At 55.6% G+C, this 26,591-nt stretch overlaps 1 protein-coding gene across 5 annotated transcripts in view; it reads right to left on the bottom strand.

Annotated features, from left to right (window-relative positions):
- Positions 1–1,179: 1,179 nt before the first annotated feature.
- Positions 1,180–26,591, bottom strand: part of CMKLR1 (chemerin chemokine-like receptor 1) — a 52,488-nt gene continuing 27,076 nt past the window's right edge. For 4 of the 5 annotated variants that reach the window (XM_045791517.2, XM_045791516.2, XM_045791520.2 and 1 more), the window contains 3 exons: positions 10,834–10,909; positions 7,633–10,311; positions 1,180–6,954 (listed from right to left, as the gene is read on the bottom strand). In XM_045791517.2, the coding sequence (XP_045647473.2) occupies positions 9,214–10,308 (1,095 nt within the window). In that variant the 5' untranslated portion in view covers positions 10,309–10,311; positions 10,834–10,909 and the 3' untranslated portion in view covers positions 1,180–6,954; positions 7,633–9,213. The remainder of the gene's footprint in view (positions 6,955–7,632; positions 10,312–10,833; positions 10,910–26,591) is intronic. The other variant, XM_087857269.1, reaches the window with a different exon arrangement.

Raw genomic sequence — 26,591 nt, 5'->3', positions numbered from 1 at the left:
TACAAGAGAATATATATACAATTTTTTGCTAGACTGATAGATATTGTAAGATAAAGAAAAACAGACTAGACTGTAGGTCATAAACCAGAATGCTAGTTAGTGATTATACCTGGGTGATCTCTGGGATCCTAAGTGATTTTCCTTTTCTTTTTTTTGTTTTTTTTTAAGATTTTATTTATTTATTTGACAGAGAGATAGAGACAGCCAGTGAGAGAGGGAACACAGGCAGGGGGAGTGGGAGAGGAAGAAGCAGGCTCCCAGCAGAGCAGCCCCATGTGGGGCTCGATCCCAGGACTCTGGGATCACGCCCTGAGCCGAAGGCAGTCGCCTAACGACTGAGCCACCCAGGCGCCCCTGATTTTCCTTTTCTTTTTGTTTGTTCATATATTTTAAGTTTTTTGCCAAAGATTATGCATTACTTAATATAAAGAACAGGAGGAAATCATCAGTCTCAAAGAATAAAGCATGCTGATTTTCTAAGAAATAAGTTCTTAATTTCTAAGAGCTGCCCCCCACCCTCCCCAGGCCCTTCTGTAGTTTTAAAACACTCGTATCTGAGAGTTTCTGGATCCCCCAGGACAAGAAGGCAAATCTGCAGGGCGATCAACTGCATTTCCCACCTTCTCTGTGGGGGACACCACTGGATACTTGCCTCTAATCCCCTCCCCTTCTTTGGGGTAGAACCCTGATTGTGTTTGAATGTCCACTCCTCTCCCATGTGGTTCCTGGGTGGATTCTGATTGGTCTAAGCCATCTCCTTTGCCTGCCAGTGATTGGTTCAGCGGTATCGTGTGACCCAATTCTGGCCAATGAGATGCGAGGGGAGGATGCTGGGGGCTCTTGGCAAGGCTCTCCCTTCTGCTTGATGTCACCTATCATATGAAACTATCATATGCCCATGATCGATGCCATTCTGGGGACAAACCCTAACCTCTGAAGATGACAGAGCAGAGAGAAGGAAACACTCTGGGCCCTTGACGTCACCACCCAGCTGCTGAATTCCCAACCTACAGGCGTTCTCACCGCATGCAGGAATGCCCTTTCCTTACTGCGGCAGACATTTTGAGTTGCAGTTTCTGTAACTTGCAGCCAAATGCATCCTGATTGGTATAATCTTCTTTTTCAACCTTCACTTGGTTTATTTCACACTGGGAGTCCAAGGATGAATGCCAACCCGCATGGATTATTAGGATTTTTATTTGTGTTATATTCCCAGCCTTGGAAGATACACTGATTGTCCGTTTATCTGCTTCTCAAGTTTACACGGATTGATGTGTCTGAACCAGAATGTGACAAAAGACCAAGCCATTGAAGGGCACAAATGATCACATGCAAGAGCAGGGAACACAATCACTGGGCATGGGGACCTCTGGGTTCCTGTCCTGGCTCACCTCTGATGGATTGTGGGACTAACCTCCCTCCCCTGGGCAGGGGTTTGACTCTACTGACCATAAGGACCTGGCCATCTGATGTGTTAAGATCGAACAAGCCATTTCCATCAATCTAGCTGCATCCCTGACGATGCTGCGGCCAGGGGATCAGGATGAGGCTTACAATCCGGGATCTAGAAAAGGGGACATTTCAGATGAAAGACCTATTGATCCTATAGTGAGTCTGGGAGGGGACCTTGGAACCCACTCCATTCCCAATTTCATGTTCTGTCCGTCTCCCCCAGTTCCTGCAATTCCAGCTCGAGCGTGCCATTCTTTTGGGTTAAGCGGTGCCATCTATCTCCCTGCTGGTCTTTCAAAGGAGGGAAAGAGCTGGGGGATCAATCACTGTCCTATTTTGAGGAGTCAGGGAGGGGAGAGCAGTTGCTGACAGCGGCTTCCTGGTTCCCGGAATCGATCTCCATTGCCGGCCAAGATGTGAGTTTTCTCTAACTCCCGAAGAGTGTTTGAGGCGTTACAACAGAAAGCCGTTCTCTCCATTCTGTACTGATTCTTACGTACCTAGGTTCTATAACTCAAGCAGCAGCATACCTAGTGGAGGAGGAGGAGAAGCCACAAAGCTATCCAGACATGCGTTCAAATCCCAGCTCTGTGCATACTAACTTGTCATAAGATTCAATGAATGTTAGGGCAGTGGCTGCTGAGGTATCCCCAGAACGCAGCACAGTCCCTGGCACATGGTAGGTGCTCAACAAAAATCAATGGGTGGCTATCAGCGTGGTTCTGGAAAACGTCCTTGACACCTTTGAACTTCAGCATCTTCATCTCTAATGTGAAGGTGGTTTTTCCTGGCAGGTCTTTAATGAGGATAAAATGAGATGATGGATGTGGCGTTGCCTCTGGCCGCTTGTCACGGTGCCTGAAATGCCATCACGAGTCAGTGCTTGCCAGTCAAGCACTAGGGTCTGGGCCCTGGCCTGGGCGTCCTAGTAAGCTGCCTGCCATTGACCAGGGGCTCGCCAGCTATTCCCACCCCCCAGCCACGGCTGGGAGCCCCCTTTCCCACCTCCCTGTGTGTCCATGCTCCATAGCTCCAACGTCTGGGAGCCAACCAGAAACTCATTCCATCATCCAGATATTTGCTGCATGGGTGTCAAACATCTGCAAGATGAAAACCAGGGAAGAGAAAATCCTGGGGTCCGCCTCCGGGCTCCAGGGGTTCGCGGTCATCAGGTGTCTAGCTGGACTTTCCGCCGCAGCTTCTTCGCCCAGTGCCCATCACAGACCTGGCACATGCTGACTGCTCCATCCATGATTTCTAAGTGGAAGGATAAACACAGGAAGTTTGTGGTCATGGTCCCACCAGCCAAATTTTTAACAGAGTCCTGGTCCGGAAAAGAACTACAAAACAATGCAAGGGAGGGGTTGTGGTGGGTGGGAGGGGAGGCATCTGGTTCCTTTATTTTCAAGCTGCAATTAATCAGACAAAGGGGAAAGGAAAAGGCCAGGGGAGATAAAAGCACTGAATGGAAACCTCCTTGGTTTGGGAGCACTCCGAGGGCAAGAACTCCCCGCTGGCTTCTCCACTTCTGAACCAAGCAAGCCCGGGGGTGGGGGGGGGGGACGACTCAGTATCCACGTCTGTGACATGGGCGATAGTCCCTTCCCACAAGTCTCATCAGGATAGGAAAAAAAAAAAACCAAAACAAAAACCGACAACACTCTGGAAACAGTGAATTGTAATAGTGATCCTCTTGAAATTCGATGATGGTGACGATTTGATCAAAGGAACGTCAGCTTACTGTTATTTCTCCATTTGTACAACAAAGGATCGTGAGCCCGTTTCCTGGGCTAAGGACCGCTCTGGATGCCGAGGACACAGAGGTGCAGCGGACAGACAAGGGCTCCCCCGCCCTGATGGAGATCCCCGCCCAGGAGACGGACAGACTGAAGGCAGCTAAACACAGACACATAAACTCCTTCCAGATGGCAGGAAGTAGCGTCGGGGATGGAAAACAGGGGATCTGATAGACAGTGAAGAGGGATGGGGCTGCTTTACCTGCGGGGAGGGGTCAAGAAGGGCCTCGCTCAAGAGAGTCTGGGACCGGAAAGAGGAGGGCGACCAGGCCATGCCATCAGCGGTCTGGGAACAGCGAACACAAAGGCAGGGGGGGACACCTGAATGGGGAGCAGCACGAGCTGAAGGTGGAGGCGGTTTGGATTGTTGTTCCGTGATGGAAGCTCACTCTGGCTGCCTTGTGGAGGGTGGGTTGTGGGGGGCAAGGCTGCAAGCGCGGAGACAGGGAGGAGGCAGATATACTTCCCGATGAAGGTGGATGGTGTAGGAGAGCCGCACACCTGCTAAGGGCTTATGTGCGACATCTCACTGAATCCTCATAGCAAGCCGGTGAGCTACAGGTTCTTCTTATACCCATTTTACAGATGAGCAAACTGAAGCTTTGGAGATGCTGAGCTGCTTGTCCAAGTCATAGAGCCTTAACTGTAGCCCTAACCCTAGTCGATGTCAATGGTGGAGCTGGGATTCTGACGCCTGAGCCCATGTGACTCTGTGTCATAGCCATCTAAGGCCCTTTGAGTCAGGGGACACAGCTGGGGTGAGCCCTGGGAGTGTTCAGTCCTTCCTGAGATGCTGCCTCCCTGGATGGACCCTGCTGGGACTACCTCCCTCTGAGTTGCTGTCTCGAATCTGATTCTGCCCAGAGTGCCAAAGGAAGCGGGAGTCACTCCTGCAGGCACCATGAATTAGTTCATAAATTTTACATTTTATTTTAAAATTTATTTTTCAAAATACTTTTACTGAGGCATAACTTACTACGGTAAAGTGCAGTAATCATATATGTATAGACAAATGAGGTTTGATGTATGAAGACAGCCACGTAACTACCACCTAGACCCAGAGAGAGAGCGTCGTCACCCCATGCAGGACAACCGCGAGAGATAACGCTTAGGCCTCAGACACGGCATGTCTCTGCCCTGTACCAGGGTTTCCAAGGTCTCCTGCTTTCTCTTTATAGGATTCTGCCGGAATAAACCCCAGTGACCACCCCCGCCGCCCCCCCCGCCCCCAGATCCTGGGTAGGGTCCTTCAGGGCAGCTCAGCACCAAAGCCCTTACTGAAAAACTGGCAGCTTGGAGAATGCCCAGGTCTCTGCAACAGCAGTGCTTAAAAAGTGGCTCACGTGGGCATTTTCCCACCCATCTCATGTCCCAGCAGTCAGGGAGGTGGGAGGTCCCACTCTGATCTGCAAAGAGCCTCAGTTTCACCGTCTGTAAATGGGGGCGGGGGTGGGTGGGAAGGGATGTGGTTTTTGAGATTCCTAGGGAGGAAATGACAAGCCCATCCAGACACCATTTCCTTCCTCCGAGAGGAAAAAGCAATCTATCAGATCCCCCCTCCCCCCACCACTCCTACCTCCTTAAAATCTGACACTGGACAGAGAGCGCATGCTTGCCTTCCTCTCTCCAGAGAGGAGTCTCGTTAGAAGACAGTTTGTGTTTGCAAATTGCTTTCGAGTCAAACACACTTGGGTTGGAATCCTAGCTCTGTTCCTCATTAGCTGTGTGATGCTGGGCAAGACACCACACCTCTCCGAACCTTCATTTCCTTGTCGGGAAGTGGGGATAGGAATGGCTGCTACCGCAAAGGTTGCCGTAAGGATTCAACGAGATGATGAAACCAAAGCATTTGGAGGATACCCAAACCCTGGGCATGCTCAATTAATATGACCTACTGTTATTATTATGGGTAGTGCTTTCTGGAAGCTTTGGGCCCAAGGTAAGCGTCTGATACACCTGTGCTTCCTCCTCCCTTGACCACCTGTCTCCTTGCCCCCACCTGCCCATTGACCAGGACTCTAGAGCAATAGTGGGCTGTCCCCCCCGGGGGGGGGGCAGAGACTTCCGGAAGCTCCCCGGGACAGAGCTCCGGTGACCTCCAAAGTTAAACCCTAGTCCAAGCACTTAGCGTCTTGTCTGCATAAATTCCCCCCAGCTGCCACCCGCAAGTGCTGCAGTAATGTGCCTCCGTTCCTCTCAGGTTAATATATGTATTATTTATAGGGCTTTATTATGTGCTCAGAGGGCTCCCCTGAGAAATGTAATTGTGCACTGGGAGGTAAATTTGAATAATATTTACAATTAATTTCCATCAATAAAGCAACGCCCCCGAGGCCTCTGTGCAGCTGAAATGGGCCCTGGGTTGGCTTCCCGCTAACCGCTCCCCTGAGAAAGCTTGGGTAGCTTTTAAGTATCTCTAGAACACTCCACTTCTCTCGAGCTCTACCTCTGCTCCCATCGCACTCATCTGGAGGCTGCAGCAGCCTCCTGGCGTCCCCTTCTGCCCTTCCCCATCCTGTCCTGCCCAGAGCAGCCCGGGCATCGGGCATCACGGCAAGATGCCGATCTGAGCGTGTCCTGCCCTGCCCATGGCCTCCCCTGCCCTCCTCTCCATCCTGTCTGCTTCCTCTGCTGCAGCCCCATCCCTGTCAGTCCCTCGCCATCACTCTCCCCTCCCGCGCTGTTCCCGCCACCTGGAGCACCTTCTCCCTCACCCACCCCTTCCGGCACTGAATCAGCACCTACCCACCCTACACTTCTCAACTCCAGCATCTCTTCCCCGAGGCGGTTTTCCTGGTCTTTGGACAGGGTCAGATCTCTCTGTAAGGTGTGTAGCGCTTAGCAGGGTTGTTTTCCATTGAGGGTGTGGTTTTTAAAAAATTACTGGCTGTCTCTCCCACTAACCAAAGAACGAGCTCTTAAGGACAGAGACTGTGTATGCCCTGGTCACCCTCGTATTCCTGGTGCCTACCACAGACGTGGCAAAGAAGGGATTAAACAGATGTTTATGGAATGGATGAATGGGTGGGCATAGAAATGGTTATGTAAATGGACGGGCGGGTGGATGGATGGATGGGTGCATGGGCCGGTGGGTAGATGGGTGTTGGGGTGGATGGATGTTGCGGTGGGGGGGTGGGGGCTATCTTGAGTCAGTTACTAACAATCTACTGTCCTTGGTTGCTAAGAAATTGAAATACGTGGAGGGAATGCTTTTCAAAATGTAGATTCTTGGAATGGTAGGGAATTTTGGGCTTCCTCCTGCCACTGCCTCACAACACTGCTGTGTGACTTTGGGCAGCACGCTGCACTTCTCTGAGACTCGACTGCTGCTCTGTGAGGTGAAGGAGGAAGGCAAGGGGGTTTTGGGGGGCAGGGACGTCCAGCACGGAGCCGCACTCTCACCTCAGTCTCTTAATTCAAAAGCAACTTTGTCCTTAAAGGGAGAAAGCAAGCAAGCCCCCGCTCCTGAATTATTTCATCATTGGACAGGTGGCTTCCTGGTTCCTCCTGGTCCTGGAGACCATCCCCAGCAGCAATTTTCTGAATCCAGGGTTTGGCAAGCACAGGCCCAGGGCACCCCAGCTCCAGCAGAGCACCGCGTGCTACAGAGGAACAGGAGAGGGAAGGGCCGAGGAATCATGGATCACTTCTGGCAAAGCAAACACCAGCTCCTTTTGCCGCAAAGGGCAGCTCTCAGCTCCCTCATCTGTAAAATGGGAATAGACCTCATGTCTCTCACTGTCAGGTTCTATCCTCTCCAGCCCAGCATGGCCCCTGAGCCCTCCAGAGCCAACTCTGGGAGCAGGCTTAAGCCACTCCTTCCTCATTCCCCAGCCAGCACCACATCCCAGTCACTGTCCCCTCCTGAACCCCTCCCCCTTGTCCCCTTGCTCCCCCTTCTCCCCCTTTCTCCTCCCTCTCTCTCTCTCCTTCCTCCCCTAGGCTGAAGACACCGGGAGCGCAGGCAGCCGACCAGGTTCAAAGCCCAGCTGCACCATTTACGAGCTGTGCGACCCTGAACGGGTGGGGTCGGTAATCCCAACCTCCCTTTCGGCATCACCCGCGTGGCTCCCATGGTCCTCTTCTCATTCGGAGGGTCTGATGAGATCGTGAGCCTGACACACAGGACTCGCTTAATAAATGCCAGAGCCCTTTGCTTTATCTCTATTCTGCATGTCTCTGTGCTTCCCTCTCCGCTCCCTCTCAAACCCCACCTTCACTTCTTCACCCCGACCACCCTCGGCCCACCCACCCCACCTACGAAGCAGCATTGATGCCCCATCGGCCAGGTCCTGGCCCTGAAGTGAAGCGGGGAGCTCTCAGGCCCAAAGCACACTGGCTGCCTGTGGAGTAATGCAGGTGCATACTCTGCGAACCACAGGACCTTTGTATGTGTGAGCTGGGAGATCCTCTGAAGAAGCTGCAGGGACAAGGTGCACGAGGACATCATGGTGGCATTTCAGGATTTCATGAGAACCTCCTGCTGGGGCAGCCAGAAAGCAGCCCGACCCGAAGGAGGAAACAGCTGGTTTGAATTTTACTCCTGTTCATCAGCTTTTCCAACGACAAAATGATTTCCTGGCTCCCGGCCCGGCCTGGCCGGCACGCAGCCCGGGAAGAGCGAGGGACCCCGCCCGAGCAAGCAGCACCTGGGGGTCCGAGGCCTGAGTGGCTGAGGACTGTCTCTGGGGCCTGACGTCCCAGGCCGTCTCGTGCCCTAGCTGCCTCACCTGTGCCGCTGGGGTGGGAGGGGACAAGGGGCACCGGGCAGTATTTCAAGCTCCCTCTTTTGCTCTCAGTTTAGATGTGAGCTGGGAGTCCAGGGTTCAGTCCGAGTTTAGATTTCTTGAAGCCATGGGACGCCCTGACTTGGGGTCAACTCCGAGCTGCTTCATCATAAGCACGATGACCCAAGGAGGGAAGGAACAGTCTGTCTCTTAATGAGGTGTGATTTCCAAATGGCCCATGGCCTCGGGAACTTGCCCAGCGCTGTGTAGACATGACATCTGTTCACTGCATCTTGTCAGGGAACTGGCCTCACAACAGCAGCACTTGGAAGACAGGACAATGTGAACACTCGGAGGCCAGAGGGCCGCGGGCCCACCAGTGACTGCCTTCGGCCCGGCTTCTCTCTCCCGCCACCCCCCCCCCCCCCCGCCTTCCCTGGAGGTCTCAGGGGCGTAGCAGTTGGGAACCATGGTGGGCACGTTTGGACGGGTGTCAGGGAACTGGAGGCCAAGTGTACTTTCTTTGCCATGTTGGGTCATTTTGGAAAACTATTTGCATGGCTGGCTTATAGGCTCTTAAGAGGTTTATATTAATCTGCCGAGGAATCAATATTTATGGTCAAAACCCCGAGCCTCTCACAAAACCCTGATTCTGCAGCGGTCTTTGAGCCAGACAGACCTAGTTTCAAATCCAGGTTCTGGCAGAGACCCTCTGGACGGCCTCAGGCAAGTTACGTAACCTCTCTGGGCTTCAGCTATACCTCAAATGTGGAAGGGAAGTAGTAACTGTACCTCACTCAGGGCTGCCGGGGGGCAAATGAGATAACACACAGAAAGCGCTTAGCATAGGGGGTGCTAAATAAATGTCGGCTATCATGAGAGTCTAGAATATTCTCAAGAGATACATTCGCCATTAAAAAAACAGACATTCTAGAGCCAGAGCTGGGATCACATCTTGACTCTGCTTCCGGCTAGCTGCGCGTCACTGGGTGAGTTACCGTGGCGGGGGGGACTCACAGAGAGTCCAAGGTTGAGAGGACATGGCACGCCCTGTCCACAGGCCACTCGAGGAAAGGAGTTCCAAGCCCTGGACTCCCAGCTCAAAGCACGGGTCAGCCCCCTGCAGACTACAGCGGGCGTCGGTGGGTCCCGAAGAGGTTTCTGCCATGGTCTCGAGAGGGCACAGCTCGGGGCCTCCAAGGCCGGAGTGTCTGTCCATCCGGGTTCCCAGACGAGCCTCAAAGCATGCTGGTCTCCCTCTCGTTCATCGACGACATCTTGGTAAAGCTCCTGTGGCTGGGGTAGGAGGAGTGGCCCGTGTCCTCGCTCAGAGCGTTGACCAGGCGGGAGAAGAGGGCCACCTTGAACTTCTTGAAGTCCTGGCCCATGAAGACGTACAGAATGGGGTTCATGCAGCTGTTGGTGATGGCGACGGCGGTGGCCAGGGGCAGACCCAGGCTGAAGACGGAGCCGGGCACGGCGGCGTGGTGGAGCTCCAGCAGGTAGAGCGTGTGGTAGGGGCACCAGCACAGGAAGAAGGTGGTGATGATGGTCACGATGATCTTGAAGGGCTTCTTGGTCTTGGCCAGGCGGCTGCGCCGCAGCTTGCAGACGATGGTGAAGTAGCAGGCCGTGATGACGAGCACGGGGACCAGGAAGCCGCAGAGGAAGCGGGTGACGGTGACCACCACGTGCCGGCCGAAGCCCACGGGGTCCAGGCGGGAGCGAGCGGGCCACGGGGCGGAGGCGGCCGCGGACAGGCTGAAGTTGTTAAAGCAGGAGATCTTCCCGTGTGCGTGCGCCGTGTCCCGGAAGACCAGGGACGGAGAGCTGAGGACAAAAGCCAGCACCCAGATAACCACGCAGGCCGTGTAGGCCAGCCGCACGCTGCGGTGGTTCTGCGACCAGACGGGGAGGAGCACGGAGACGCAGCGGTCGAAGCTGATGGCGGTCAGCAGGAAGACGCTGGTGTACATGTTGTGGACGAGCAGGAAGCTGCTGACCTTGCACATGGCCGTCCCGAACACCCAGTGGTAGTCCATGGCGACGTAGGCGACGTGCATCGGGAGGAAGACGTTGAACAGGAAGTCCGCCACGGCCAGGTTGAGGAACCAGACGGTGTTCACCGTCCTCTTCATCTTGAAGGTGGCGATGACGATCACCAGCCCATTGCCCAGGATCCCGAGGAGGCAGACGATGCTGTAGACCACCACCAGGAAGATCCTGACCACCCTGCCTTCCAGCGGAGACGACTCCTCCAAAACCACGATGGGGTCGAAATCATCCGAGTAGTCATCGTAGGCGAGGGAGGCGTTGTAATCCTCGTCCCCCATTCTCTGCGAGGGGAGACAGGGGTCAGCAGGGGAGCGCGGTGGGGACTGGCTCTAGGAGCCGGGCCAACACCGGTGAGACCGGCGGGACTCTGCCTGACTCTGAGCCTGGCCAGTTTGGTATCTTGATGGCTTAAGTACTTACTTAACTACAAACCCCATTTTACAGACGGGAAAGCTGAGGTAGAGAGAGCCTAAGTCACTTGCCCAAGGTTAGACAGCGGAGAAGAGGTGGAGCCGGGAGCCACACCCCAGGGTCTGTCCTCTGCCTCTCTGGGACCCTCCCCTTCCCCTTACAGTCTAGTGAGGGAGACCAACATTCATCAGATTCCTCAGCTCAGGGTTGAGCATCGCAATGGTGCTCGGTGCAATGAAGGAGGGATACGCAGTGCTGGGAACCTGGTTCCTGCCTTGCCTCCCAAACCCAGGGGACGGCCGTGCTGGCATTCTCCAAGTGCTCCCACCTCATCATGGGTCCCCCACCGGCGCCCTTTGGAGACATTTGTTCAGAGCACAAAAGCCCCTCACCGTTCACTGTTAGGGTGTCTGAGGCTCTCCGATGGGGGTCCTTGGCCAGCCAGTCCCTGGGCACAGCTAGAAACGCCTGCAGGAGAGGATGGAGAGGAAGCGGTTGGATCCAGGTCTAGAGTCAAAGGGCTGGGTGGACTCTGAGCCAGAGACAGGATCTGTCGTCATCACTCCCAGTTTACAGAGGAGGAAGCAGAGGCTCAGAGAGGCTAAGTGATGCCCAAGGGTGGAGGCTGGGGACTGGCGGAGCCCCTCGAACCCAGATGAACTGCCGGTCCCTTCATCCCAACCCCCACCCCCGCCGCCCACAAGCACATCCACAGAGGAGGGCCTGAGTCAGGGGCGGGTGCAGGGGAAGGCACGGGGTAGAGTGCATGAATGGTTCGAAGCACGTCTGCTGCCAGGACAGCCCCAGAAAACACCATTCCAGTTACCCGGAAGACAGAAGAGGAATGGCCCTGAACACCCACGACGTGCCAAGGACTAGGATTCCCTCATTTTGTCTTCCCAGGGCCTCTTTCAGGCCGGTGTGGTGACTCCTGTTTTGGATCTGGGGAACCGAGGCCCAGAGAGGGAAGCGTCCTTCTCCCTGGGCGTCCCTGGGCCACGTGGGGGCCGCGGAGCACACACAGACCGGCTGTCGCAATAGTCTGGGGAGGAGACGGACACAAGTACATTCACTGAGCACCTACCGTGTGCCAGGCAACTTAAGTGGCACTTGGGCCAGTTCCCAGAACAGCCTTGTTGGGGACTTTCCCAATCTAAGGAAGAAACACTGAGATTCTGGGGAGTTGGCAGGCTTGGGAGGTCTTGGAGGTGGGCCCGCAGGCATGGTTCAAACCTAGCCTCGACCACCTGCCAGCTCTGTGCTTTGGATACATGGCTCCTCTCTGAACCTTTGTTTCCTCATCAGTAAAATGGGGATACTCACTCCTTCACAGAATGGATGTAAAAATCGCAGGCACGGGAATATGGCCCATCGGTTCGATGCTGGCGCACAATAACCCTCAAAAAATATTAGTGATTCCATTAGGGCCCGGGGGGCGGGGGTGGACCGCTGAATTCCCAGCTGGGATTTGAACTCGGAGCTCTGACAGCCTGAAGCCCGTGCACCTTCCACCACCCAAGCTCTTCCCGTCCTGATCCCTTGGCTCCAAACCACATGTTCAGCTCACAAGACTGCCAATCGATGCCTCACTATAAATAACGCCAACCTTCCACCGTGGAAATGCGTTGCTGGTCCTTAATGGGTTTGAGGTTGTATTTTATGGCAGAAAAGTCATCTTTCGCTTTTATTAAATAAAAGCCACTTGGACGATCCCCTGGAGCACTGTGGGCTCAAGAGACTCAGAATTCAAGTGTCACCCCACTTGGGTATCATCCTACTCTGCAGGCTGCGAGGACTTTCCAGAGGTGCCCAGTGAGGGGTCCCCCGGGGCTTCTTGTGGCCCTGGAATGCAGAGAGAAGATGGGAACAGTGCGCCCCACTCCCATAACTGAGGGAAACGTGACTGGTGTTCATGACCGGCTCTGCGGAATGAGGGCTCTCACTGTCACTACATGCCGCTCCTGAAATTGCGGGCTGATGACAGTCACCAAGAGTACCCTTGAGGACAAAATGACCAGGTCCTCATTCCCTATGCTGTGCTGTGCAGGCCCCAGGGACAAGGAAATGGCTTCCCTAGGGTCCCTTCCCTCAGGAGCTCCCAGCCAGTCACAAGGCACAGGACAGACGTGCGCTGGGGCCAGAGCAAGGCCAGGAAGCCCGGAGAAGCCTGGAGAGGGGGGCGTCCCCCAGCCTGGGCATCAGTCCTACACTTCTCGGGGCAGGCAGGATCTGCGTGGAGTTTTAGAGGACAGCTATGAGCTCAGAGGCTGAGGGGGCATGCCAGGCCGTCCCCCCGCCCCCAGCATGCCTCCCTCATTGGCTGGGAGGGGCCACGTCTGAGCCCCAAGAGGAGGGTGAAGAGGAGTGGGGATCCAGCGTTAAACGCACAGCGTCTGCAGAGATGCCCTGGACACAGATAACGTCAAGTCTGGCCCTCCGGCTGGCCGGAGCAGCTCGGGGTCAGAGGCCACGTGTTCTCATCTGTGAGCAGGGGTGGGGGTAGGCAGGCTGAGGTGGCCCAGGGTGGCGCTGACATCCTCGGGGCATGACTGTCCGTCCACCCCTCAGCCGACTAGGAATCCAGTGAGTCAGTGTCCCCAGCGGGCTTGCGCCCTCCCCCTGAGCCCCTCGGCCGTCCCGGGAGAGGGTTTGGTCACACGCCAGCTCTCCGCCTGTCCCGACACACATGCCTCTGGCCCTGAGCCCGTTTCTGCGCCGGCCCAGGGAGCACAGCGGAGGGGTCGAGGACACAGACTCCGGGGCCCAGCCAGGCTGTGAGCTCCCAAATCCCGGGTCTGCAAGAACCTCCTGTGACCACGGGCAAGTCCGCGGGCTTCTCCGCACCTCAGCTGTCTTATCTGTAAACCGGGTGTGATCCTCACGGTTTCTAACTCATGGGACGGCTGTGAGGCTTGAATGTCACAAGTACAGTTCTTGGAACAGGGCAAGCACTATGCTGTTCCAGTCATGGCTGTGGCCCAGGATTCTACCCTTAAGGCCCTCCTAAAATGAACTTTGCCTGGGAAGGGAGGAGGGGCTGAGAAGGCTGCAGGACCAGCGTGTTCTGCCCGCTCATCTCCCCACTTCTGGGTTCCAGGGCGGATCAAGGGCAACACAGGCAAGGATTTTGCTTCTCTAAGCTCTAATCTCTTTGTCTCTCAAATAGGGGTAAGAATGCCTCCCTTCTGTTGTTGGGAAGGTCAGGTGAAGCGACAATGAACCCTTGGCCAACTGTAAATTATAAAGAGCTATAAAGTTCTAGCTATTTGTGTTCCTTAAATAATCAGAAAACTCCTGAAGAATGTGTAACTACAGATCTGTCACGTGTGTACACACAGCCAACATTTGAGTGCTCAGTATATGCCCAACACTGCTCCGCCACGCTCCATGCAATGCTCCCCACAGCCCTGAAGGGTAACTCTTATTTGCAGGTGCAAAACACAGGTTCAGAGAGGTGAAGCAACTTGCCTGAGGCCACAAGGCTGGGAAGTCAGACCTCCAAGGACCCCAAGTGAGCAGTGTCTTGGGCTCCCCCTGCTTCCCTGAGGGATTAGTGGTCCCCAGTCCCGCTACTCACCCCTTGGAGCTCTTTAAGCCTTAGCTTTGAATCTAGAGAGCTCAGACCTTTGTCACAGTCTGGACCCTCCTACCAAGCTGCCTTTCCTGAGCCACCTTGCCAGGTTTCCCTTCGCCTTTCCTTCGAGGCACCTAGAAGTGGCTCCACGTGAAAATCACACCTGCGATGCCACGTGTATCCCAGTCTGTGACCCACAGCCCACCTACTCCCTCTCTCGGGTGCCCTTTAGGAAGCCCCCTGCTCAGTGAGAAATGCCCAGGAGAATTCAGAGTAAAGAACAACACTGCTTCCCCTGAGGAACCGGGCTGTTTCCTCATTCTTAATAACTCAAGTTCTACAACTGATCACATTTCCCTTTTTGATGTGGCCACAAGGAAGCTCAGAGTCACATTTGCAGGTCAAAGGCAGCAACTGCATTAACCCTGCTGCTCCTCAGCCTTCCGCATTGCTTCTGGTTGCTTCTAATGTCCACATCTAGTCATACTTTCTATTGGTTTTAGTTCCTGGTGATAAATAATAATTGATTCGGTGCACACAATAGCCCAAACACTATATAGATACTTTGATTACATTACCTCACGCATCCCCAGGAAGCCCCGGGAGTGGTGCTGCTGTCACCCCCCATGTAAAGGCAAGGAAGCGAGGCTGTTGTCACCCAGTCAGCTAGTGGCCGGTTCACACCCAGGATGATCAGAAGGGGAGCCCTGCTTTTAGCCACTTTGCTTTCCAGAAGGTGGAGTACCTCTTTCCATGTCTGTTCCCACCCCTCCTCATGCCATAGGGTGCCCAGCTTCACCTGGCACCTACCTCTCTGGCACCTACTCATTGCTCCCCTTTTCCTAGGCCCTCAAGGAATCCATCTTCCCCAGTTCTCAGGACATCTGGTGGAGGTCCGGGGCCCATCTCTCATCACAGCCCAGGCAGACAGGTGAGCCTGTCTGTCCCCTTTCCACCCTCAGCTCCCCAGAGAGCCCAGGGAGCAAACAAGCTGCCCTGGCTCGCTCCCAGATTCAGCCTGTGATGCTGAACGTACACCCATTTGGAACAGGGCCTTGAGCTGGGCTGCTCTGAGGCTCCCGGGACAGACACCCCAGGCCCCCGAGACAGTGCCCTGCCTCCACGCCCCCTCCTCCCTGGCATCTCCTCCTGGAGACCTACGGGAAGTGTATGAAGGAAAGGATGGCTGTCTTTTTCTTTATGGCCTCAGCTCACGCCCCCAGGAGCCCTGAAAAGTGGGCAGCGCAAGTGTGCTTATCATCCCCATTCTGTAGGTCCTGAAACGGAGGCCAGAGAGGAGAAGCAACTTGTTCGGGTACGGTCTTGGACCTCCCAGCCTCCAGAACTGTGAGAATGGAGGTTGGCCACTTCAGCCCCATGGTCTCCAGTATTCTGCTACAGCAGCCTGGACGGGGGCCGAGCCCTCCCGGGGGCTCTGCTGCGATCCCAGTGCAGCGGGGCAGATCTGAGGACCAACCCCCAGGCTGCTGCGAGGCTTGAGTAGGTGGGGTGTGCTTGGGGGCGCTCCCTGGGGCACGAAAGCTCACCACTGATAACTAACAGAGCCCCTCCCGTGCGCCAGACCGCAGGCCACACGCTTCATGCACCTCACCCACCCCTTACGACGGCCCCCTAGGGCCTGGACATGAGTATACCCATTTACAGATGGGGACACAGAGCCCAGGGAGGCAAAGAAAAGTCTGTGAAGCACGGTACAGGCTATACAGCCTAAGGCCACTGTCATCTTTGTCACTGTCGCTGGTGTTCGTGGGGTGGGGGTAGGGCAGCCAGAATCAGCATCCTCTAGAGTTTTCTAGCGGTACCTGCTTCTGACCCCACTGGTCCCTTCATATCCACTCTGGCCAGCTCTCAGGCATCTCCCTGCGATGCTGACTGGATCCTACCCGCTGCCCCCCAGCACCTCTGAAAGGCCTGCCAGATGACAGACGCTCATTCTTCACCAGTCCCCAGCTCAGTGCCTGGCATAGAGCAAGCATTTAAGAGGCATGTTGGGCATTAATTACTGGTGTCATCATTTACTGGACACCTCTGCATGGCATGTGCCAAGCCCATTAGAAATGTTGTCACGGGCAATAGTCCTGCGAGGGGGGAGGTGTCCTTCTCCCCCAAGGCTTTGGAAACATGGCGCATCCTGCCTACCGTAGTGATCAGCTCGGGCTGCTATAATGAAGGACCACAGGCTGGACAGTTGAAACAACAGACGCTGATCTCCTTACAGCTCTGGGGGCTCTAGTCCAGGATCAAGGTCTTGGCAGGACTGGCTTCTCCGAGGGTCCCCCTCCCCGGCTCATACACAGCCGCCTCCTCCCAGCGTCCTATGTGGTCTTTGCTCTGTGTGGGTCTGCGTCCTAATCTCCTCTTACAAGGAGCCCCGTCGGGAGGGATTAGGGCCCACCCTAATGACCTCATTTTACCCTAACCACCTCTTTAGAGGCCCTCCAAACACAGTCACATTCTGAGGTACTGGAGGTTAGGACGTCAACATATGAATTTGGCGGGCGGGCGTGGATACAATTCAATCTGTAACACCCACGCGTTGTCATTATTGTTATAACCTAGCATTGCTATCTGTGATTCCTCCAGACGGCTCACTCTAAGCGTGGGGGGGGGTTTATCCCCAGCTCTCTGCCCCGTGGCCTCACCCATGCTGGGGCCCAAGCCCCCTCCTTACGCTGGGTCACACACGCACACAGACCCGTCTCCAGGGCTTCCTGCCTCCAAGATATTTATAATCTCCAAACCCATCAAGGGATTGCCATCTACAACATACAAGAAACCCCTTCCTTCAAATCCAAAGAGAGTAATCCCAACAGAACTATAGTCAAAAGATATGAACAGGTAATTTACCGGAGGGAAACCTCCAAACACCGGCATATGACGAATTCATGCTCAAAGACAAAGACATGCAAACGAGAGCCACAGCCAGATACCATGTTGTGCCTACTGGACTGTGGCACGAATACAAAGCTGGCAGAGAGCCACAGCCAGATACCACGTTGTGCCTACTGGACTGTGGCACGAATACAAAGCTGGCATGGCTATCCTCAGGCTGGCAGGGTGGGGGTGCAGGCTCTCATGCCACACCGCAGATACCCCGTGAACCCCTGCGCACCTTCCAGCCCTGGGAGACACTAAGCACCAGGATGCTCAGGGGCTGTGCTTGCGGCGGGCCTGCCTTAGCTTCGGCTCTCAAGAAGTAAACCTCAAACGAGGATCCCTGTGAAAGTGATTTATCAAGGAAATGTTCCAGGAAAAATCGGCAAGGGAGTGGGGAAATAGGATCAGGAAGGGGAGGAGGCTGGGCAAGGGTGCAGAAGGTGCCCTTGGCTCTTGCTTGTACTCAGGGAACAATGGAGGTCGAGGTCCAGGAGGCTAAGTATTTGTATCCCTCCGCCCTGCCCATGTGCATTCCCAGGCACTCCCAGCCCCTGAGGTCAATCCTCCGACAAAGAGTGAAGGTGCTGGCTGTCAGGGGCAAGAGACCACAGGGAGACTGTGTGCAAGAAAACAGTCAAGGTTCTAGGGGGCTGAGGGGGGTAGCACACAGAAGCTTCCACTGATGGCTAGAAGCTGGAGGCCCCTGAATGTCCACCGTGGGAGAGGGGACCAGTGAATGCTATGCAGCTGGTAGAAGGAACAGATTATCCAGTGTATACGCAGCAGTGGCGGTCGGAGTATCTTAAAACCATCCAACCATAATAGCACTTAAGTGCATTGAAAACACAAGCAAAAGCAGCAATGCACACAAAACAGTAACAAACATTTTGCAAGAACACCATCAAATAACGAGATACACACTGAACGGATTACGACGGCCCCATGGGAGCAGCGGTGGCAGGGAGGACAGAAACGAGGCTAAGAGGAAATAGCATTGTGAAGAAACAATTGTGGAGGCTTCTGGAGGCCGGCGATGTAAATGAGGATGGATGCAGGGGTGTCATTGTGTCAGCCCTCTCTCGTCTCCTGAGGCCCAGAAAAACCCAGAGCAAACAAACAGACACCCCAAATCCTTGGCTGGCGTTCATGCTCGGGCAGTGCCCAACCCACGCCTGCATCCCTGAATCCCCAGAGAAGCCACAGCCGGCCGCAGAGGGCCAAGCAAGCAGCCTTGGCCCTGCCCAGGGCCCTTTGGTGCCCCACCCGAAGCCTACTCTCAGACTGGGAATGAACTTCGATGAGCTACTGGAAGCCCTGGCCCAGTTTAAGCTGGCTCCGTGGCACCCAAGGCTTTGTACCTCCTTGGCGAGCCCAGCCCCTGCCCAGGATGGATGGGGGCTCAAGTTCACATCTGGTTCCTCCTGCCACAGAGAGCAAAACCCTCAGGCGGATGTTATTGGCTTCATTTTTATTAAACGAACACGTGTACAGCTCTCACTACATTCTAGGCACTGTTCTAGGCACTATTACGAAGAGGAAACCGAGGCCCAGAGAGGGTGAGTGACGTGCCCAAGGTCACACAGACAGCTCAGGTAAGCAAGGTAGGTCACATGAGGCATTGTGGGTGGAGGAGGAAGCTCTAGGCAGGCAGGCGTCACGTTGGGCTTCAAACTCAGCCTGCCGAAATGCCGAACCCGCTCTCTTTCCTTGTCCACCACCTCGCTTCCCCAGAACATTCTGGAATTCTCTGGTCTTTGCCCCAGTGGGACCTCCCTAGAGCCCCCACGAGGTCAGTCTGGCAGGGTTCGTGGTGTGCATTTTACAGACGGGGCAAGACGAGGTTCCAGGTTCCCTGCGGTTTTTCTGCGGGGCCCCCCTGGCTCTAGTGAATGGCCCACACGGGAATGTGTCATGATCCCAGGTGCTGCGGGACAAGTCTTTTGGAGATGGGGGTGCATTATGCATCCATCCTGCAAGCATGTGTGGAGCCTGCTGCCCCCCGGCGCGCGCTTGGAGGCTGGATGCACCACCTGGGCCTTTCCCCACCCTCATTGCCCCCTAACACCGCAAGGGTGGCTGTCACCAAGCCTGCTTTCTGGAGGGGACGGCTGAGGCCAGAGGGGTGGGGTGGGGTGGCTTGCCTAAGTCACACATCTGGGGAGCGGCAGTGCAGGGATTTGGATCTGGTCGGTCTGAGTCCAAGGCCCCACCTCCTCCAGCTGCTGCCCGCTGGCCTGTGTCCCCACGGGTGCAGGGGCCAGCACGGCTGAGAGCAGCTGGGTAGCAGCCGTGTGGCTTCCGCTTCCCCTCTGGGTCTTTGCTTGTGCCCCTCTGCTAAACGGGCGCCCTAAGCCTGCAAAGGACTCAGCTCCCTTTCTGTCTGTGTCTGTCTGTCGGGGTCTCTCCTGGCTTGCTCATCTTTCAGCCTCTCTCTCTTTCTCCGTATCTGTGTGTGTGTCTCTGTGTCTCTCTCTCCTGGTCTCTCTCCCCTCTGTGTGTGTGTCTGTGTCTCTCTCTCCTGGTCTCTCTCCTCTCCATGTGTGTGTCTCTGTGTCTCTCTCTCCTGGTCTCTCCCCCTCCGTGTAGTCTCCCTGTCTTCTGTCTCCTTGCTGCCACCCCCCCCCATCCTCCCCTCTGACAGGCTCAGCCACCCCTCGCCTGCCCTCACTCACCTCTGTGCCGACCCGGCCCACGCCGCCAGCAGCCCTTCGCTCCCCCAACCCTCTGCCTCTTCAGCCACGGCCGGCCTGCCACTAACCTCCTGGCCACAGGCCCAGTGCAGGGGCTTATCAGGGCCCGTGGGTGTGGGAGCCCATTAGGGAAACTGGAAATGCTTCCCTTCGTGTCTGGCCTGGCTGCCGTCCTCCTTTGCCACCTCCCCTGTGGCCCCCCTGACAGTCCAGAGGGGCAGCCCCAGATGTCACTCCTCCAGCTCCCTCCAACCTCGGGAAGGGGGATGCCTCTCCCTCAAAGGGCATCCCATTTTGTGGCTGGAGAAACTGGGATCCAGACCAAGCAAATGACCCTCCCTAAGCCACAGAGAAGAAGAGGGGCTCAGTCTGTCCTGTGTGTCGTGGGTCCCCAGAGCCTAGAACTCTGCCTGGCCTGTCACACCCCTCTGGAGCTCCCCTGCAGAGATCTGCAAATACAGGCTCACTCGGAGAGGTGAAGTGGCCAAGCTGGGCTCCCGTGACCTTTAAGCCTCGGCCTAGGATTTGAACCAAGGATGCTCTGAACCCCAAATCTTTGCTATTTCTACTTGCCCAAGATCACAGCCTCGGCCCGCAGCTGAAGTGTAATGAGGCCTTCCATGTATCAGTCCTCCTTCGCAAAAGGCCCCACTCAGCATCCTCGCCTCCCCCTGGACCCGACAGCCTCTGTAGGTTCTCACATCTGTCTGCTGCAGAGTTCCCTGGCTGCCCCCACCTACCAGTTCCCCACCCTTCGGGGCAGAGAGAAGGGCCTCCCAGTCCCGACAGATTGCTCTGAGAGACACCTTAGGGGCTGCAATCCCTGAACTCGGGAACCTCGAAACCACACTGCACCGCAGATACTCCCGCCGCAGGCTGGCCGCCAGCCCCGGGACAGAATTAGCTCTGTGTCGGGAGAGAATTTCCTCCCTGGTCCCACGCCCACACTTAGGAGCTCACGCTGAGTCACTGCAGTGAAGCTAGAAAGTGCTGGCTGCCTGACAGCCTGTCCCATTTTCTTTTGCTTTGGATGGGGGCGTGTTTGAGCTCAGGACCCTGTAGGAGCAGGCCAAAGTGTGGAGCTTACAGCCCTGGACCTGGACTACCCCCTTGCTCAAAGACCAGAGGCCCCAGGAAACCTCCGACAGTGATGGGGGCACAGAAGCAAGAGACCCCTAAAATATCCACTCTGCTGCCCGGTACCCCCCCCCCATTGGAATGCCACTCCTTCCTCCCCAGCATGCTCTGTCTGTCCCCTGCTCTGTGTCCCAGGGTCCCCCTTGACATCACAAGGCTCTTTGCCCTCTGACCTCTAATTGAGTTTGATCAATGAGAGACCCAGCTGGGGGAAGAAGGCAGGAAGAGAGGGAGGTCGGACTCCCTCCCTGCAGTGTCTCCTGAGTCAGCCACAGCTACACAACCTGGATGGAAGGACAGATCCCTCCTCTGGCCCCCGGCCGGGGGCAGCGAGGTCCCGTGGGAGGGCTGCACCTCAGCTCGCTGCATGTCCCTTACACTGTCCCCCTCACCCTGTCCTGAGACCTCCCTGCCCAGGCTGTCCTCAGTTTCCCTGTTTGAGCTGGTCATCCATTTCCTGCTACAAACCTAACCAGACCTTCCCTGCCTGCCTCCCACGTCTGTCAGATCCTACCCGTTTTGTTCCCAAACAGCTCCCAAAGCTGCCCATGACTTCTGCCCACCAGACGCTGTCCTGGCCGAATGATGAAGTGTGGCCAATGCCTAACCAGCCTCTTGTGTCGACTGTAATTTCATTTTCCACTTGGTAGCCGGAGAGATCTCTTCAAAACTCAGACCACATTGCAACACTCTCTGCTTAAAAGCCCTCCTTAAAAGCAGTACCAGCTCCTTACCAAAGTCCCCAAGGCCCCTGCCTACCCTGGGACTGAGCCTAGCCTGGACCCTGGCCCCAGATGAGAGCCTGACTTAGCATCAGGTTCCGGGGCCCAGGGAGAGCACAGACACTTCCTTGCAAACCCGGCCCCACTGTTGCATTGCAGACCCAGCAGCTGTGCCCAGCCACATAAGGCCCCTAGCGAGAGTGTTTGGGTGGACGTCTCTCCTTCAGGCTCAGAAGCCACTCTGGCCCCACTAGTGGGTCCGTTCACAAACACCATGCGTCCTCCTAACCACTCAGCTTGTGTCGAAAGCCCCCAGGCAGACGGCTTGTGCCTCTTCCCATAAACACTGCCCCAGCCCCTGGAGGTGGCCTGTAAACAAAATCCCCCCTGCTTCCGTCCCCCCGAGACTACGAGGCCCAGCACCCGACCCGCCTAATCCCCTGAAGTCAGCCTGGAGTCGGCTCACGCAAGCAATCCCTGAGCTGCGTCCACAACTTATCCGGAAGGCAGCAGGCACCAGGGGCACGGACATGAGCTGCTCAGGATGTGGTCTGTGAGGGCTGCCAACGGTGGTGGCCGTCTCCCCAGGCCAGGCGCCGGCCCGCGACATAGGCTCAGGGTCCTGCTCACCAAATGGGCTTGGAGCCTAGACTCCCAGGGGCTCCGGAGTGCTCCCCTAGAAGTCATCGTCCCAGCCCCTGCCCCCTCGCCCCCCTGCCCCAGGTCCAGGCCAGCACAGCCCACCTTCAGCCCTGAGGGCCAGGCCGCATCTGATACTACCCCCAAGCGTGGCTGCTCCCCTGCCACCTTGAGACCCCTGGGAGCTGGCAGCCAAAGGAACTTTCTCCATCAGCAGGGCCCCAACCTGCTCTGGGAGAGAAGAGCAGGCAAGCTGAGCCCCTTGTTTTCAACCCCCAGACTCCGGTCCCTCCCTCCTTTGTAGCTCCTGAAACTCACACCAGAGCCCCAGGCTGGGTACCGGAGACCCAGCGGACCATGCCGGTAAGGAGCTCTGGAGCCCAGAATGGCGGGGTTACATAGTATTAATAATAATCATCAAAGTAACGGTATTTTATTGAGCACCTACTATGTGCACCGGGATGCTGAGAAGCACTTTACGTACATTCCCTCACACAAACCCCATGGGACGGCAGGCATTATTACGGCCACTTTAGAGCTGAAGAAGCAGAGGCCCAGCAAGGTTGAGTGTTACCCAAGGTCACGGGACTACAAAGAGGCAGAGGTCTTTATACTTTCACAGGCTCTACTTGGCACATGTCCTTAGATAAATCTGACAGTTTGGGGGCCTTGGTTTCCCCATCTGTAAAACAAGGCGGATGGAGCTGATGGTGTCAAAGGCTCCCTCCCAGCTTTAAAAAATGCCATAGTTGAATGGGTCATGTGTCTGTTGCCAGCATTGTGCCAATAAAAAGACAGTGTGGCTCAGCTCCATGCTGTGTGACCCTGAGCAAATTGCTTTACCTCTCTGAGGAGCCGTGGTTGAGTTGCCTATGAAACAGCAATACTAAAACCTTCCTTTCAGGGGCGCCTGGGTGCTGCAGTCGGTTAAGCATCTGACTTCGTTTCGGTTCAGGTCATGATCTCGGGGTTGTGGGATAGAGCCCCGCGTCGGGCTCTGTGCTCAGCATGGAGTCTGCTTAAGACTCTCTCTCTCCCTCTGCCCCTCCCCACCACATTCTGTCTCTCTCTCAAATAAATAAATAAATTTAAAAAAAAAACAAAACAAAGCAAAAAAACCTTTCTTTCAGAAAATCAGGGAGTCTGGATAAAGTGATCTCTTGGGACCCCTGGCAGTTCTTAGACTTCTGGCCCAGGGGTTCAAGGTTGATCGAGAAGCCTCCCCCTCCCCACGCCGTGAGCAAGTCTGGGGTCCTTCTTGACTGCGACGAGGTGGTCTCAGGCTTGTTCCCTCACTCCAAGCTACCCAGCGGCTAAGCCACCGGGTTCAAAGGCCCTTCCTAGTTAAGCAACCAGGAACCAATTCTCCCTTTTCCAAGGCTCAGTGTTCCCGTCTGTAAAATGGGGCTGATATTACAACCTCCCTCCTAGAGTTCTCCTGAGCGTGTCATGAAGCAATGATGTGGGCGGACACAGTGCCCCCTGCATAGTAGGTGCTCAGCAAACGTTTGTCGAGAAAAATCTGATGGTGACTTATCTGGGAGAACCAGCAGCATCCCTGTACCCTGGTGAGGAGCAAGCTGGGCTAAATCCAGCTAGCAGATCCTGAACCAAAGCAAAGAGCTGCACTTCCAGAAACCAGCGGAACTCGAGACAAGCCTGGAATGTGTCTGGGGGCAGAGGAGGGGTGGGAGCCAGGCCACAGCCAGTGGTTCCTCTGAGCCTCCTCCTCCCAGACCAGACGCTGCCCTGGCCACTGCCATCCCCGCCCTCAGCTCGGCCCACTCTCCCTTCCCGCATCCCCACATCCTCTGCAGGAGCTTCTGCAAAGCAGTTTCCCACTGGTGAAATCCCTCAGCTGAACCCAGGCTGCTGTCCCGCCCCCGTCCACACAGAGCTGCACGGCGTCACCAGGAGGCGGCCCCAGCTATGCGGGCTCGGACACACTCCCCACATCTCTGACCCTCCGTTCCTGCGTCTGGGACGTGGAGCTCGCCCGGGTGGGCTGTGAAGATCAAGGAGAAGGACCCGACGGGATGCACCTAGCAACAAAGCCAGCCCCTCACAGTCTCACACGAGGCCGATTCCCCCTTATTCCCATTTGACAGATGGGAACATTGAAATTCAAACAAGCTTCATGATCTTTCCCCACGTTACCCTCGCAAGTGAGCAAAGGGTAGAATCTGGCTTCTCTTCTGGTTTCTCCTAGAACCCAGTTCCGTAGCACTTAGAGCTCAGATTGAATCCCAGCTCCAGCCTTGCAGGCTGTGCGACCCGGTACGGGTGACGTCACCTCTCTGAGTCTCAGGCTCCTCATTCCTCAGCACCCGCCTCCAGGGGCTTGGAGCGCTCAGTGAAACGAGGCTGGCAAAGCCCTAGGCAGAGTGTCCGCCACAATCATGAGGACTGACGGATATTACAGGCAAGATGGAACCTGGGAAGTGCACTCCCATTGCTCCCTCGGCAGAGCTGCCATCCGAGGGTCCCCGGAGAAGTTGGCAGGGCGCCGGCCTTCTCTGGAACCCCTCAGAACAGGATCAGACGTCAGGGAGTGCTGGCTACATTGGAGGCACTGGCCGGCTGCAGCATCGGAACCCGGGCCCCTTTCCAGCCTTCTCCTCACGTCCTGTCTGCTTGTCCCCTGAGCCGCACTGAGGCTCCCAGCACATCTGGCCAAGGGCAGTCCTGCCCGGCCCCTCCCTGGCCGCCCAGGCCCCCTTCGCTCCAGGCCACCTTGTTTCGGAGACTTCCTGCCTCCAGCCTGGAACGTTCTCCTCCATGGCCCTGTCCCAGGAGGAAGTGTGCTCAGCATGGACCTGGGGTTCCAGGAGTGCGGTCTGGCACCTTTGCCTGGGAGAGGTCAGAAAACAGAGGCTCTATTGGAGGGTGAGGGAGGGCGAGGGAGGGTGAGAGAGGCTGGGCCGGGGACTCTCCCAGACAGGCTGACTCAAACCCTCCGGGAGGCTGAGAAACTTCCGGCAAGATGGCCTTGACATTGCGCTAATGGAAAGCTCTGAAGGCCAGGGATTCTTCCCTCCAGTTCTCTGATCCTCCTGTTTCCCTTGCTCTATCCTTCCAAGAAATATTTATTAAACATCTATTAGGCCCCAGGCCAGGATCTGGGAACTGAGGGGGCTGGCATTCTCCAGCAGGCTGGGGGGATGGGAACAACCTGATAAACAAAGGCATGATGAAGAAGGCCATCACCCCTGGAACCAGACGGCCTGGGTTTGAGTCCCTGCTCTGCCACTCACCAGCTGTGGGACCTCGGGCAAGTCACCATACCTCTCTGTGCTTCGGCTTCCTCACCCGAAAAATAGCAATGATAATAGCTCCTACCTCAGTGCTGTTCTAAGGATTAAATGAGTTTACGCTGCTGATGTTTTAGACAGCCACATGCCCAGTTCAATGGAAGCACTACGTAAATGCCAGAAAAATAAAATGATTACAGTGGCAGGTGGTGGGATGTGCTACAGATAAAATATAAAGAGGAACGGGGCATAGAGATGGGGAGAGGGTATTATTTTAGGTTGAGTGCTCAGAGAAGGCAGAAACTTGAATATAGGAAGAGGGAACTATGTGACTATCTGATTGAAGGCAGTACGAACAGCAAGTGCAAGGGCCCTGTGGCAGGAGCGTGTTTGACAGGTCCAGGAAACAGCACAGACCTGTGCATTCAAACATCTATTCAAAAGGCTGCTAGCGAACACCTTCTAATGCCGCCCTGCCCGCTAGAAGCCATGGGGTGAGATGGCCCCGTCTTTGCCCTCATGTAGGGGAGATGGGGGCAGGGGCATGGTCGACGCTCCTCAGGGCACCTAAAGTCCAGATTTCCTGCGAACTGGCCATACTGGCCTGCATTATGAACAGGATGGGGTTCTCTGCCGTCTCCACCCCTCCCTAATACCCCCTTGATTCTGCAGCCACGAGTCAGTGGCAGTTCACCACAGAGCTTGGCCTGGGTCCTGCCAGTGTAGAAATAAGAGCGATCTGGTGAGAAAGATGGGCCAAGTCATTCTCACTTTTAGCTGTAATGGGAGAGTGCAGATCTCTTTGCAGAAGTGATGACACAGTCCCTACGTTACTCATTGTGTACCTTCCTGGCCGTTGGCAGCCGAGTTTGTGACCCTGGCTTTGTACAAAGCAAATTGAAGCTGGTCGGGGAAATCAGGGGAAGCTTCTTGGTGGAGGTGACATTCGGGCTGAGTCTTGGAGGGTCCAAAGTCTTCACTAAGTGCAGTCATGGAGGGAGGAGGCATCCGTGCAGAGAGAACTGTGTGCAAAGGCACAGAGGCTTGACCAAGTGTGGTGAGAGTGTAGGAGTGGATGGAGAGTGGCAGGAGACAGGGCTGTAAGAAGAAGACCCCTGCAAGGCATGACTTTCCCCTGGGGGCAGTAGGGAGCCATGGATGGTTTTTGAGGAGCGGGGCGTCCATCTTTCTGAAATGACCCCAGTTCTAACTCATACGGCTGATATGGGGGCTGTGCTG

The sequence above is a fragment of the Ursus americanus genome, chromosome 30 (assembly GCF_024610735.1).
Source record: "Ursus americanus isolate L20-20 chromosome 30, mUrsAme1.1.p, whole genome shotgun sequence".
Taxonomy (NCBI): Eukaryota; Metazoa; Chordata; class Mammalia; order Carnivora; family Ursidae; genus Ursus; species Ursus americanus.
The sequence above is the reverse complement of the archived record's forward strand: the minus strand, read 5'-3'. Positions and strand labels throughout refer to the sequence as shown.